The sequence below is a fragment of the Thalassophryne amazonica genome, chromosome 14, assembly GCF_902500255.1.
Source record: "Thalassophryne amazonica chromosome 14, fThaAma1.1, whole genome shotgun sequence".
In the NCBI taxonomy this organism is placed as follows: domain Eukaryota; kingdom Metazoa; phylum Chordata; class Actinopteri; order Batrachoidiformes; family Batrachoididae; genus Thalassophryne; species Thalassophryne amazonica.
The window spans coordinates 89,490,088-89,505,798 of NC_047116.1; the positions used below are offsets into that span (position 1 = coordinate 89,490,088).

General features: G+C 39.6%; 1 protein-coding gene across 3 annotated transcripts; it reads left to right on the top strand.

The window, feature by feature from the left end:
• The first annotated feature begins 59 nt into the window (after window positions 1–59).
• On the top strand, window positions 60–12,876 carry popdc2 (popeye domain containing 2). 3 transcript variants are annotated; one of them, XM_034186310.1, is made up of 5 exons: window positions 60–934; window positions 4,494–4,602; window positions 6,087–6,717; window positions 10,734–10,962; window positions 12,866–12,876. In XM_034186310.1, exons 1-3 carry the CDS (start codon window positions 444–446, stop codon window positions 6,666–6,668), a joined length of 1,182 nt encoding a protein of 393 aa, XP_034042201.1. In that variant the 5' UTR covers window positions 60–443; the 3' UTR covers window positions 6,669–6,717; window positions 10,734–10,962; window positions 12,866–12,876. The 3 variants fall into 3 exon arrangements, with proteins under 3 accessions (XP_034042201.1, XP_034042203.1, XP_034042202.1); XM_034186312.1 differs by having other exon boundaries at window positions 6,087–6,576; XM_034186311.1 differs by lacking the exon at window positions 12,866–12,876 and having other exon boundaries at window positions 10,734–10,965.
• The last annotated feature ends 2,835 nt before the right edge of the window (window positions 12,877–15,711 follow it).

Genomic DNA, 15,711 nt, shown 5'->3' on the forward strand with positions numbered 1-15,711 from the left:
TCCAAACATGGTTATCCTTGTAGGGCTCTATCAACGCCCCCTCCCATGTCCCTGTCCTCCAGCTGTTGGCTCCACAGTGTGGGCCGGGAAAAGCAGGAGAACCAACAGGAAGAGGCAGAAGACAAAGACGAGGCGATCAGCCAGAGGAAGAGACGCATAATGAGAGACGAAGCCCATTCCAGCTGTGTTTCTATCCTAAATAGAGCCGTGAGAACGTCTTTCCACTACAAGCTGCAGGAACAAATATTTACTTCTGACATTTCTAGTCAGTTTTAGCTCTTCATTGTATTTATTTTTCCAAGCTGTGAGTCAAGTTTATTTGTACCTTCATGGGACAGAATGTGCACGAGGTCTGAGTGGACACAACGCCTGTCTTCTGCTTCCTTTTAAGTTTGGACTCCATAAAACCTTCCTTTGATCTTACCACTTAAAGAGTTTAGGACATGAGTGCACACAACTCCACTCTGCTGCACAGCTTGCTCTACACGCCGTTGTGCGATGGCTGGAGCAATAACACGGAAGGAGCCATCTACCACCTGGGCAACACCATACTTTTCCTGGGCTACATGGGCGGCAGCGGCGCTTACGGATGCCTCTTCATCTTCGGCTTCCTGGCTCCCGCCTTCCTGTGCCTGACCCTGTGGGGCTGGATGACCATGTGCGGCTTGGACGTCTTCACCTGGAACCTGCTACTGCTGCTGGCGTCCTTGATCCAGATCTGCCACCTGCTTTACAAGCTGCGCCAGGAAGGCTTGCCCACTGAGGAGCTGAGCTCCCTCTACCAGGCAGTGTATCTGCCACTGGGTGTGCCTGTGCAGGTGTTCAAGGAGATCGCAGGAGCCTCTGAGAAAGTGGTGGAGCTGAAGGCAGGAGAGACGTACGCCATGGAGGCCAAGACGCCTATTGAACAGCTCTCCTTTCTGCTGTCTGGGAGGTGGGCACCCACTTGTATGTGCATTACATAATTCCAACAGGGTCAACAAAAATGGAATATTCCAAGCTTTGCAATGTAGTATTTTGAGATTTCAGGAATGTTGAACTGCAGGAGTACCAAATTACACAAAACTGAGCACTGGTACCTGCTGGATGGTTGGTGGATGCTGAATAGACAGTGGAAAAAAAAGGTGAATGTGAATCATCACTGTAAATTGCTCCACCATTCTCTCTGGGCATCTGCATCAGTTGGGAAAAAAACTGTATATGCATCTGTATAGAAAACAAAAGTGATAAAACAAGCCAAAAAAAGAGAAGACATTTTACTCTGCACACCACTCTTGACAAAAATTCCCATTTTTTTGGTCAACATCATCCCTTCTGTACCTGAAGTAATTTATCCCAACTGATGTTGATTTTCTTTTGCAACAATTTTGAGACTGTTTTTCAAAATGTTGTAATTTCTGATTATAACAAGTGATAAACCCTAGCTGTCCAAAGTGGATACCTGGAACAACAAAAAGTTACAGTTCCACTGAGTGGCTGCTTGAGCAACCCAGTCTCATGCAATTTTGTGAAGCTAAAATGAAAAGAAAAAAAAAATGTACTTGTCATGATGGCATCATGACAAGTAAATTATTTTACTGGTTTGTGATACCGTCATGAGAGCATGAATTCATTTTCTGACGGGAACTCAAAATGTGGGGTAACAGGTGGAGTCTTAGTCCTTATCATGGAAATTACTGAAGAAGCACAGAATTTTAAAGACATGCCTCATCACAGTACTCCATTCAGCCATCAGTCATCTCAAAATTAAATTCCATAAAAATTCCCCAATTCCAAAAAAAGAAAAGAAGTACCTTGTTGTTTGTCTGCTCCGAGTACGTTTATAAGCGTGAAACACAGGACGCAGCGCTTTGTCCCGCTAACAACAACCAAAATAAGTGAATGACAAGAATTGAACCTCTCCGGGTTATTGTAAATGAAAACCTTTTCAAGAACGAAAAAAGTAATGTTATTGGTTACATTTTTAAAATAACAATTCTGTTCTGGAACATAAAGAAAATGTGAAGTTTCTGGTTTTATTTTGGTTCCTAGCAAAATACCAAAGTTTCTGCTTTTTGTTTTCGTTCCACGAACTGGTTCAAAGCCTTGATTTTAATACACACACACACACACACACACACACACACACACACACACACACACACACACACCACACACACACACACACACACACACACACACACACACACACACACACACATCAAATTTAAACTGTTTTTGGTGAAGGACATTTTTAGCACAGGATTCCGGAAATTCCAGATGCAGGTTCAGTTATCTTTAAGTTAGCTTGAGATTCAGTTTTTCATGTTTGTTTGTTTTTTATATAAAAATATATATATTATATATATATAATATATAATTATATATAATATATAATTATATATATATATATATATATATATATATATATATATATATATATATATATATATATATATATATATATATATATATGCTATTGACATGCTATTGATGTGCTATTCACATGAACAAGCCAAGTAATCAACACATACAAAAAACTGAAACCACAGATGTACATACATTATGTGTAATATTGTGAAATGACACAGGAAAAAAAAGTATTGAACATATGAAGAAAGGGAGGTGCAGAAAGACATGAAAAGCCAAGCCACCAGCTAAAATCAATGAGTATTTAGAACACAGTCCTGCCCCTTGTCAGTGCAAATTAATATCAGCCAGTTCAGTCCCAACTGATGGCCTATAAAAAGATATTTCATTATGGCCCCTTCACACACAGTGTGACGTTTGGACAGCGTTTGGACAAAAATGGCAAAACAGTTCGAAATCAGCGCACGAAACACTGAGCCCACAGGCAGGCGTGCATGAACCCGGTGCGAGAGTTTATGCATGCACCGGTGTCCATTGAGCAGGAACAGTGCAAGGTGCACCACATGGCGCCACTTATGTGGAATAAATAAAAAAATAAAAACCAGCCCTGGTTCTCAAGACCAGGCACCTAAGTGGCTTTACTCTACTCTTTTCTACTCTTCTATTTTACTCTTCCTTTTTAGATATTTAGATATTCCTTAGTATACTAGCATTGTTCCACCTTAGAATCGGAATATAATATATAAGATATACCTTACTGAATTTTCATGTGGGACCACATTGCTGCACTTATGTGGACTAATTAAAAAAGAAAAAACACAGCACCCGGGATGCAAAGTCGTGCCTTTCAAAAGCTCTGATCACCAGTCACAGACTTTACCACTGAACTACAGAGCTTCTCTTTGAAAGCTGTGGGAAGCTGCCTCATATGAGGAAGGACACGGAAGTATTACAAAAAAATTTAAATACCACACCATTTAAAAACACTGCATTTATCAAGCGAGCAATACAAATATGATCCGTTTGTTTCTCTGGTGATGACTTATGGTCACAGACATACAGTCAAGAAATGACATGAATGAGAAGCAGTGTGCTCTGATGTCCACATCTACTGGTCAGGTGCATCCAGTCAGCTGCATGCGTGTTCTGCCCGACGTGTGTCTTGTGGACGGCGCGCCACAGCACAGTCATCGCATCATGTGGAACAGAACTCACGTAGGTGACGTGACAGTCAGATCACCTGCTGTGTGTTCTGATCTGACGGTCCGTTTCAACCTGGGGGGCTGTCAGTGTCCCCTCCATGCACGTGCTCACTTGCTGCAGCTTGTCGCCACCACAGTAATATATGTTTTTATTTTTATGTTCACGTAAATAAAGCAATCAGATACACATGCCTCACAGTGGACAGTTGTTAATCCATGATTGTCCAAACACAGTAGATGTTTCCAGCTGGACTGTCCAGAATGACAGATCACCACAGCTGCTTCTGTCGGAAGCCACGCCTCCCGTGAGTGGAGCGCACACACCCTCAGTGTCAGTGTGTGTTTGCAAAAATACCACTCGTGGGGAACTTAGACAAATTTCACAGCATTACAACAGTGATTGTCTGCAGTCTCTTGTCATGCCAAGAGTGCGACTGGCCACACATTTTCTAGGTGCCGTGCGAGCGGTGTTAAATGTTTGTGTGTGTCACCTGGAATTTGGCTGGCACCTGCTGTGAGAGGGTGCGATGGGTTTGCATAGCGCTTCATTAACAACAAAAGGCTTTTGTACAGAGTATTAAATACATTTCAATAGGCGTGTTCAATACTTTTTTCCTGTTCCATTTCACACAACACAATTTCTGTACTTACTTGTTTTGGTTTCTTTGTATGTGTGGATTACTTGGATTGTTACCAATTTGCATGTCAATAGCACCTTTACAAACATATTTACTGAGAAAAATGGTGATGTGTTCAATACTTATTTTACCCGCTGTATATACAGCACCTTTTCCTTTTGTTTCCTCGGTCACTGGAAAGCGGAATGGAGGACTTTGTTAAAAATCTAGACTAGTGTTCCCATGTACTCTCAAGAACAGCTGTGCACTCATGTCTTGTCTTCTATGTTGTTCATGAGTTTTCTTAAACCTTGTATCTCTTTAGAATCAGCGTAACTCTGGAAGACCACTTCCTGCATTACATCTTCCGCCATCAGTTCCTTGACTCCCCGGAGTGGGAGTCTCTCCGGCCCAATGAAGAGGGAAAGTTCCAGGTGCACATTTTATGCAGCTAACTTCATGAGTCACATTTATAGTCTTTGGCCTATGTTTTATTAGAGGATATTAAGTAGGGGAAGCCAGGGCACAGTGGATCAGAAATGTTCTTTTGTGACAGCATAAACACATTATGCATAGCTTTAGGTCATTCTATTGTGGATTTATTACAGCTATTGTTAATGTTTCATTGTTGTTTATAAGGCTGTGTTATTTATTTCTCCCCAAGTGTAATTTACAGGTGTTTAAAATCGATTCTAAAATTTTTGATTCACTGTGCCCCGGACACTAATTCACGGGGCACAGTGAATCAGTGTCCGTGGCACAGTGAATCAACTTAGAATATAATGAAAAAACACATGATTATAAAGATTTCTTCAAAATTATTAAATATATGCTGATGCATATACAAACTATAATCCTGCAAACTAGCTATGTAATGTGTGAGTGTCTCATATAGTGATATAAGTCCTTTAGAAACTATTATAAATACAACTGTCAGAATTTCTGTTCAAATGTGAAAACAGTTGTTTATATACACAGTTTATAGAAATAAGTCATTGAAAAATAAATGTATTAGCTTCAAGGGGGTTAGTAAATCACTTTCTAGACTGATTCACTGCACCCCGGGTGCATGTGACACACATGAGTTATGTTATCAAATAGCCGATAGTCTGGAGAAGACATAACACATTCTCATCTGTTGGACGGGGTAGTCTTCTAACTAAGAACAAGTTTTTGGGCCACCTTTCCTCTGTTGTGAGAAATAAATAAAGACACTGACATCCACAACATTTACTTTTGATAGGAGAAAACTGACTTCACTTGCCACTTAGTTTTACCCTTAATGTATCCAAAAACAAAACACTCATTTATAAGGGGGAAGTCTTTATGCATAAAAATATGGCATAACTGCTGCAAATATATATGTTGCTTTGCAGATATAGCTACTGATTCACCGTGCCCCGGTTTCCACTTTATGAATGTCACAAGTTAATTACCCTCATCTGTACATGTAGTGCAAATTAATTCCTGTTCAATGTAATGTTGTTGTGGTCAGTGAAAGAAAACAACACAAAAGTAGCATTTTATTTTTAATAGAAAGTGTTCATGAGCTTTAAAAATAGTGCTGGAGAGGAGAGTTTAGAGAAAGTCACTGCCACATCACAAATCTTTTCATACTGCAAGTAACAAGTTAAGTTCAAAGCCTTCTCAAAATACACTCGAGTCAAGCTGGTTTTGGACTTGCAGCACAAGTCATTACTGTTGCATTTTGAGACTGCAAGTCCTAAGACCTGAAACTTAAACTTGATTGGAGGTGCTGAGACTCGAGTGACTTGACAGGGACTTAGCTCCACCGTTGTTCCGGAGTATGTCGAGTACCCGAATAGTATTTAGAATAGAAAAGAGATGCAGAATGTGGTTTCTTTATGGTGAGCTGAAGGTTACACAGGAATTTAGACCTTTCTTTCATACTAACCAGGTGACCTTGAAAGCAGAGGAAGACTCACGGTACATCTCATGGCGTCGTCGACGCCTCTACATGCTGATCTCAAAGGACCGCTACATCGCCCGTATCTTCTCCATCATGCTGGGCTATGACATTGCTGAGAAACTCTACAACCTCAACAACAAGCGCTACATCAAGAGTGGTGTACTTTTGGACATTCGTCTGCCCAGCCTGTACCACGTGTTGGCCCCCTCCTTGCAAGGCAGTGAGGGTGGCAGTGGAAGCGGTGGTGGAAGTGGAAGCGATGGTGGCAACATTAAAGAGCACGGCATTCCCGAGGAGCAAAACACGCAAAAGCATGATATAGTGGATGAAGACCCAGCACCGGACTACAAAAAGTTATTTCCAGCCCAGTCTCAGACCCATCAACAGGGACCATGGAAGACCCCAGTGGATGACCACCAGGCTGCCCAGGATGACCATTATCGTCACCCTTGGGTACCAGACATGGACCTGCCCTCTGGTGAGGACTCCACCAGCCTTGTCCTTGAGGACTTTGCTGATGTGGCAGGCTCCTTAATGGATTATGGCAGTGAGAAAGATTATTTGAGATAGAGAGGCAGGATGTTGGAGCTAACACACTGGGTCACCACTTAAGCTACATGTAAGTACCTCACGTGGGTGCCGAGTAGCATGGGGGGGTTGTGTGCATGAACAGATTCTGAGACATGATACTTACTAACCCAGCTTTATAGTGAGGTTTTTCTGTAGTGAAGGACAGCATTCAAGAATGAATAATGAGTTTTAGGTTTCAAGTACTTACTACTTTGCCTTCTGGATATTACAGTAGACACATACAATAGGTTCTGAACAACAGTATCAAAATCTAGCCCTGCTTGGCATCGTCAAAGTTGCTACCGCTTCTAACAACACCTTGCTTTAACCAATAGTTTTCCCTCTAGACTTTTATTTTAATTCAGCACACGCAATCTTCTGTGCGCATGCCAGGAACTTCAATAGATATTCATAAAAACTTCCATTGCCTTGTTGTTGCTTTGCACTGGTGCATTTCTGTTGCATTTAGGCAAAAAACACACCTTTGTGTCTGAAGCGATTGGACTACAAAATATGCGGCCATCTTCGACTGATCTATGCTTGTTATCTTCTGATCACTGTCGATAATTGACCAATAAATGAGTTTAGCTCCCTTCACACTTGTAGGGAAAGTTGTGTTCTCTTATAATATTCCATTTTGACAGTATGTAGAAATAGAAAATGGAGTCACTGACCTTAGATAAGTGTGGATTGATAGAACTGAATCAAGAGTTCGAGCTCAGCTTTCAGTGGCTTCCTGAACTCAGGCATCAGAAGTGTATCCGTTTGTGTTGAATTTGTTGAAGAATTCTCTCAAAAGTGACATTCACGTGTCTTTTGACGTTGACAGAAATATGAGAAGACTTACAGAGTTGTGAGGTTGTTGGATATCGGTGATAGTGATGCTGATATCTTCGCAGAAAGACAAAGGTCTGAGTGTTTAGAGTCCTGGTACTTCCAGTCTTATTGTGTGGTTGTGAAACCTGAACTTTAGCCAATAAGCTAAAATAAAGACTGGGTGTTTCTTGGACTACATCTCTCCAGAGAATCCTTGGCTAGCACTGGAATGACATTCTGTCAACTGAACAGTTATTTAAGGATGTCCAGATGACGCATACTTGCAATGTGATGGAATTATGACACTCAACCATGTGGTGTGTTTTCCTGCCCGTGATCTAGATGACAGGTGCCTCCATCAACTGAATGAGGTCATGGGGATGACGGTATATCACCAGCCTGAGGCAGATGGCTACTTTGGGGAAATAGGGGTGGACTGCTCATATGCCTGAATGGTCTGGGAGGGTTCCATGGGATGGTGGATGCAGCCAAGGGCAGCACCAGTGCATGTCCCTGGACCTTACCGCTGGCTGATACAGAAAGGTGGTTTTGGTTTTGTCCCTCCACTTCCAACCTTGTATCTTACATGAATATCAGACAAATTAATTGCTGATTTCTCCAGTCATTGTGGAACCCATGTGTTTTCTTGCTCTGTTTGGGTACTGAACCAAACATGATCCTTTTGCATGTGGTTGGGATGAATCATGGGATGGGAAAAAACTATTAACCTCTCCCATCCTAGTTACAGATTATTCACAACACAAAACAAGTGTCCTTGAAACATGCACTCAGGTAACTAACTCATTGGACTGGATTTCCATCCAATAAATATATGTAGTCCCAACTAAATTAAATTAAATTTTCTTGCATGGATGTGGTTTTTTGAGTTGGGGCGACATATATTTATTACATGGAAATCCTTCACATAATTGAATTGAGTTCATCGAATGAGTCATTTTTTGAATATGTGAATGACTTATTTTTAAATCTGTGCCACCCCAACAGTTTTTCTGTTGAGACGTTTGGCAGAGAAAGGGTGCATGGTCCAGAGGCACAGAGGTGAGTGGACAGTGATGAGACAATGGGCCGAATCTGTATCATTCTGTCCCATCCTGTCCAACCAAGTGGTTATCTACTTCATGATGATGCACATAACATTTAACTCAAAATGTTGTGAGAGGGGCAGCACGGTGGGTTAGTGGTTAGCACTGTTGCCTCACAGTGAGAAGGCCATGGGTTCAATTCCTGTGTCCTTTTTGTGTGGAGTTTGCATGTTCTCCCCGTGTTTGCGTGGGTTTCCTCCGGGTGCTCCAGTTTCCTCCCACATCCAAAGACATGCGGGTTAGGTGGATTGGTATCTTTAAAATTGCCCGTAGGTGTGTGTGTGTGTGTGTGTGTCTGTGTTTGTTTGTCTATTTATGGCCCTGCGACAGACTGGCGTCCTGTCCTGGGTGTACCCTGCCTTGCGCTCTATGACTGCTGGGATAGGCTCCAGCCCCCTGCGACCCTTGATTGGACTAAGCGGTAGTAGATGAATGAATGAATGAATGTTGTGAGAGGATCCTACAATTTGGCGAGCAGATAGATACTCCCCTGTAAAATGGGGATTTTTAAATTTTTTTTGATCCAGAATATATTTTGAATCCATAAGAAGTTTCAAGGATGCAGGAAGATTTATTTTATTTTTTTAAATGTATTAATAACAATGAAATTCGCTAATGTTTTTTGAGCAGATAAAAAATCAAATTCATGTAATTTTTGAGTTGATCCACAACATGTTTGAGATCAGGCATCCGGAATAATGTTTGCGATTTGGCCACATTGAACTCAAAAGATTATGAATGGATCCTGATGAATTTTTATGAGCATATAGATAAATTCTTAGGAAACAACTGATGCTTGATGCAAAATAAGTGGGTATTTTGTCAGTGAGGAATATGTGGCCTTAGAGCTTTCTGAGTGTCTTCTAGTTTATTCTGAATTCTTTTGACTTTAATGCTGGAACCAGGGTTGTAACAATTTACCGTAACCAGCCACTAGAGGGTGACATGGATGGCATGAACACATGCAGGCTGACTAACTGTTATAACTGCTACCACTAACTAAATACAAACACTGAAGGAGGGAAAAAGCAGAATGCATGTTTCCACTGTTTTTATTCTGTATTACATTCATGTCATTGTCACTGAGTTTCTCATCTGAACAAAGAAAACATTCTTTTACTTTTGTGTCACTGTTATTGCTACCATGAAATACTGTGAAATTTATTCCATCTGCTGATGTTTTACATAAAAAGGTACCGAATATCACTCTTGCTGCCGGAGACGCTTTATTTATTTTCAGGCTTTTATTGAGTAAAAGTGAACCATGAAACAGGAAAGGAGACCTACACCAAAGCTCATTCAGTTTGGAAACTGAACCAGAGATGATGCAGATGTCAGCTTGTCGGAAAAGGCCGGAGTCCATTAGTCACCAAAGTGTTCCAAGTATCTGGAATTTTTCAGTAACTAAAACTTAAAAATATATTTGCAGGAAGTACTGTGTTGAACTGACAGAACCTTTAGTTAAACAAGCAAAAAAGAAATTTCAGCTGGAAATAACCTGTCCAACAGAGCCGTAGGAGACTGATATCAGGCCAGGAAGTGTGTCAATATTACGGTGAATCCAGAAAGTATTCACAGCGCTTCACTTTTCCCACATTTTTTATGTTACAGCCTTATTCAAAAATGGATGAATAATTTTTTTCCTCAAAATTCTACACACAACACCCCATAATGACATGATTTTTTTTTATTTTTGCTGTGATATATATATATATATATATATATATATATATATATATATATATATATATATATATATATATATATATATATATATATAGACATCTCTCGTGCAGATCTGATTTGATGCAGGTGTTAGTTTTGGGGATGAAAATTTACAGGGTAATTCCATAATTTATTCCTCAGAATTGAGTGAGTCCATATTTTTTTTCCCTCTGCTTGTTCTAAAAAAGTAACCGTTACTGACCGCCACAATTTTTTTTCTTGATTTCTTATAGTGTTTCTTAAAGCCAGAAAGTTGCCATTTGAAATGACTTTAGTTTTGTGTCATGTCTGTGATCTGCTTTTTTTCTACAAAATTAAACAACTGAATGAACATCCTCTGAGGCCGGTGATTCCATAATTTTTGCCAGGGGTTGTATTTGCCAGAGTCATTCTTAACTGAAATTTGATGTTGACTCCACAGGAGGTGATGGTGATGTGAACCTGCCACCTCGGTTCCGGAGGGGCAGAGCACCTCTGGCTCCCACCGACACTCCCCAGCTGTGAGAAGAGTCTCTCCCAGAAATGGTGTGTTACCACAGTACAGCAGTGTGGCTGTCCCCTTTCACTTATGTCGCTTTGTTTTCACCTCAATTCATGTCTTTATGTGAAAAATGTTCATTCACCAAATCTAAATCATAATTGTTGATGCAGTTTGTAACAGGTAGCAAATTTACAGATATTCAGGCTTCACATGGAAGCATCAAAAGATGGAACCATTTAGTTAAATCTAGATCGGCTCGCACCGGAGCACCATAAGAGGGTAGTGAATAAGCAGTTAAACTCCCAAATTGAATAAGATCGGATTAGGCCCCATCTGATGAGTCAACAAAATAATTAAGGGTTTAATACTTATTTAATTATTACTCGGGGCACCATCTGTTTATAGCATAGGTGGGTGATTCTTAGACTACGGGCACTTATGTCCTTTGATCATATTGTATGAGAAACAGAAAAAAGGGGAAATTTCACACTTTTATAGTTATCTTTACAATGAAAGTGTGTTAAGAAATTTGTTCTACTAGTCTATGATGACGTTTTCACCTTTTTTCAGCATCATTATACTTTAATTTAAACATTCTTTAATTTATCAGTCTCAAATGAATTAATCAGTCTCTGATTTGAAAGTCTGAATTCACAATATGATTGACCACAGGTTTTCTTCTGAACACAAAATGAACCACAGCAGAAATATTTACAATTATATATAAATGAACAGTTTACTGGTGTTTTGTGGACAGTGATTAAATAAGTTAATTCATGTAAACAATTTTCTTACTAATTCATGAGATGAAAGAGAGAGAGAAAGAGATAAAGCTTAAAGACTTTAAGTGAATAAATCTGAATAGAATTTAGAGATGAAATTTGAAGCCAATTATTAAGAAAAATATTAAACAAACATGAATATGTTTAAAAAGGAAGCCACTTTGTATCCATTGACAGCAAACCCTTTCCTGGAACCTTTAACTGGGTCACTTAGTTGATCCGTGAGATGATGGTTCGGAGGGATCCGTCCGTCCGTCGTGCTCACTTGGGTCAAGGGGTTAACTCAGTGGTCTCCCCAGGCGATCCCAAAGGCTTGTGTCAGCTTTACCGACAGGATGGCTGATGGTTTGAAATCAGCACTGTCGTCAGCTTGCAGGAACCCAGAGGCGGAAGGTGTTTGTTGAAAATGGTTTCTGGTAGCTTTTAAAAAGTTTGTTGGAGCCAGATTAAAAATCTTTCTGAATTTAGAAAAAGTTAAAACCTTAAAAGAGCTGGAAAAAACAAAATTGCTGGCAGAAAAGGAGAGTCTCTTTACTGTAAATTCGCTATTAATTTGAAAAGGTCAGCTCAGAAGTTCTCTTAAAAATTCAAAAGACTTGACGCACCTTAAAGCGTCAGGTTAAAACTTTGTTAAAATGATCAAAAATGAACAAAGAATGAATGCCACGTGGTAGCCTTAGCTTAGAAATGGGACCTTGGCCCATGAATAAAAAAATTAAATGTTTAACAAAGAAGAGAAAGAAAAAAAAGAAGTGTTGCTGGTGGAGAAGAGAGACAGCAAGACTCTGTTCTAACTTTTTAAAGGGGGACTGATGTCACCAAACCCCACCCATTTAGGGTGTGTAGTTTCACAGAAAACTTCATGTGGTCACAGTGCAGACACAAATGATTCAATTATTTAAACACATTAACTATTTTGACATATCTGTTCTGAGACACTCGAATGGATACACGTTATTAATAGTCAGACATCCTTTGGATAAACCAGAATATTTCACCAACAACAATATTGATAAGGCAGAAAGATCACACTTAAACGCATATTAGTTACAATAACACATCAATAAAATGGAATAATTATATGCAAAGCATTTTGTTTGATTAAGCAATACCACCAACATCAGAGGTTTTTAGATTTACGAATCAAAGAATACTGATGCAATTCTTTTATTTTAAAAGAATGTCTTTCTTCACTTAAACCTAAAGATAATAGCTGTTATCAAGGCAAAGTTTTAATGCCCTGTACTGAGGAAGGGATATCATCTTGAGAGGGTCTGGCCTTGGCGTGAGGTCATAAAATTTGGGTTCTCCTGGCCTGGAGAGCCATTATAATGTCATGTAATTCATAATGACCAAAAATTCACTGATAAAAAGGCAAGGGCTCCCCTTTGAAGACTTTTGAATTACAGTTTTGTTTTGCTGTGAATCCCAGTGTTGGCCCATGGGGCATATCTCCAAGCTTAAGATCTCTAGATGACTTAAGAATTTCTCAACTGAGAGGGAAAACAGTCTTTGTCTGCAGTTCAAAACTCAGGTTTTTGTTGAGACAGCATTAATGTATTTATTTAATTAGGGAAAATCAAAGCCATGCGCTACAAGTTGTACAATTTATATTTGATATACATTGCCATATTTATGTTGGACTTTTTTTTTGGGCAGCGGCAGCCACAAAATCTGTATTTCTTTCTCAACACTTCCTTTTGGGGCTCTAAAATGATATTTAATGCTCATTTATACATTATTAATGTTTGAAAATCTATTTGCACATTTCAAATGACAATCCGTCACTGCTTACACACCTCTATACCTCCTTCATGGTGGCATGAATGTTAAGCAATAGATTCACCCTCCACTACAGTAGAAACTAAACTGCATCCTGCATTAGACATGAGAAAACATCCAACATTTAAAGAACCCATTTGTTCAAATTTAGTGTAACCAGCACTGGATCAATGGAAGTAGAGAGCTGTTAGTATTTTCACTGTGACACTTAGCAGCACAGTAAATATTCTTTAATCAAAAAAATGTATTTAAATGTATTCTTGTTTTTGGTGTATTTTATGTGTAATCTGACTGTGATGTGGACTTTACATGAAATAAAATGACTTTTACAGATCACTTTTACTCAAACCATCTCTAAATAAATGTTTGGAATTGTTTTGAATAATTTGGTGAGTATTCAATAAACAGATATCACATTGCATGAAGTTGTGAAATTTGTTAAAATGGATCAATTAATGATTGCATTTATGGAATGCATTAGTTTCACAAACTACATAAGATTTTTGGAAGCGGGGTATGTTGCGGGTACACCACCTAATTTGGCAGCTTTCATTTAATGTTTTATTTTGTAAATCGGGTGTGAAATGCAGTGTGTCTGCTTTTAAAGACAGTGTGTACATGCAAATCTTTACTTTTTTTTTTTAAGTGAAAAGACACTTATTGCTGTATTTTAATGCAAAGACAAAACTTACTTGGGTTTTCTTCCTTTGGTGTGGAAGGTCATGAGGTGTAGATTTTACCAGTCATATTGAATGCAACATGCGTGAGCTGCTGCAATGCATTATGGGAGTTTGGGGTTTGTTTGTTTTAATTATTATTGTAGCACATGTTGGTTTAGCAGTGTTGTTGGTGTTATACATTTGTTGTGTTTTTATAGTTCAAGTATAGTAGTTAGTTTGGTGAAGAGTTGTGTTGTGACCATGAGTGAAAAGTGTCTTGCGTTTGATGTCTTTAGCAACCGTTTGTGTTGCTGTGTGTGAAAAGTAAATGTCTTTGGTGATTCAAGTAAATGCAGGATTTGTCACTTTCCTGTTTTCTTCCTTTTTCATTGAAAAGTTGATACCAAAAACATCTAAAAAAAAAAGAAACAGGTCATACAGTGCATCTTCAGAATCCCCATAATGACAACATGAAATGTTTTTTGTAATTTTTGCAAATCTATTAAAACTAACTAAGAAATCACATGTACATAAGTATTCACCCCCTTTACTCAATACTTTATTGATGCACCTTTGGCTGCAATTACAGCCTCAGGTTTTCTTGTCCATTCCTCTTTGCAGCACCTCTCAAGCTCCATCAGGTTGGATGGGGAGCATCAGTGCACAGACATTTTCAGATCTCTCCAGAGATGTTCAGTCAGATTCAGGTCTGAGCTCTGACTGGACTGCTCAAGGACATTCACAGAGTTGTCCTGAAGCCACTCCTTTGACATCTTGGCTGTGTGCTTAGGGTCATTATCCTGCTGAAAGTTTCTGTGTAGGCTCTCAGTTGTCCAGGTGGTTTCCATAGTAGAGAAGCTTGAATCTTCAACTGGACTGGGTTGCTTGACGTGAGGACGTTTCGCTTCAAATCACAGAAGCTTCTTCAGCTAAAATTCTTGCTCTGGTAGTCTGACTTCTGTCTTGACTCTTGTAGAGAAGAATAATCCCAGTTTACTTTAAACCGGTTAACACCTTGAGACAGAAATTAGTTCACCCTAAGGACAGGATCCCTAGTTACAAACAGAGCAATGTAGTGTATTATATAAGATGTCAGGAAAACTGTAATGAACACTACATAGGTGAGACTAAGAAACCTTTAAACAAGAGGCTATACCAGCACCGCAGAGAGGTCGCTAGTGGACCTCAGTCTGCAGTTCATCTCCACCTGAAAGACACTAACCACACGTTTGAGGACAAGGAAGTTAAAATCTTAGCCAGAGAGAAGAAATGGTTTGAGAGAGGTGTCAAAGAAGCATTCTTTGTAAAACAGTTGAAACCCAGCCTTAACCGGGGGGGGGTGGGTCTCAGACACGCTTTGTCCCCCGTTTACAATGGGGTACTCAGGTCAAAGCAGTTTCAGTCTTTTGTTCATGGTAATGAGTCATTCACATTATCAGGAGAGTCGTCAAGGGAGCCATCAGGGGAGGCTTCCATCCCATCATTAGGAGAGTGCTAACTAGAGCACAATAGGTGCCAATTAGAGCTATTGTTTAGTCACTAGCCTATAGCAGTCGGCCTCTCGGTAGGAGGGGTCTGATTAGGTTAAAAACTCCAGCTTTTGTTGGCTTCTGGTTTATTCTTCTCTACAAGAGTCAAGACAGAAGTCAGACTACCAGAGCATGAATTTTAGCTGAGGAAGCTTCTGTGATTTGA

Bases quoted from the DNA above. Each gene is read 5' to 3' on its own strand.
- popdc2 (XM_034186310.1), top strand. From the start codon at position 444: ATGAGTGCACACAACTCCACTCTGCTGCACAGCTTGCTCTACACGCCG. The intron at 935-4,493 runs GTGGGCACCCAC...GTATCTCTTTAG, and splicing joins TCCTTTCTGCTGTCTGGGAG to AATCAGCGTAACTCTGGAAG. The intron at 4,603-6,086 runs GTGCACATTTTA...CATACTAACCAG, and splicing joins ATGAAGAGGGAAAGTTCCAG to GTGACCTTGAAAGCAGAGGA.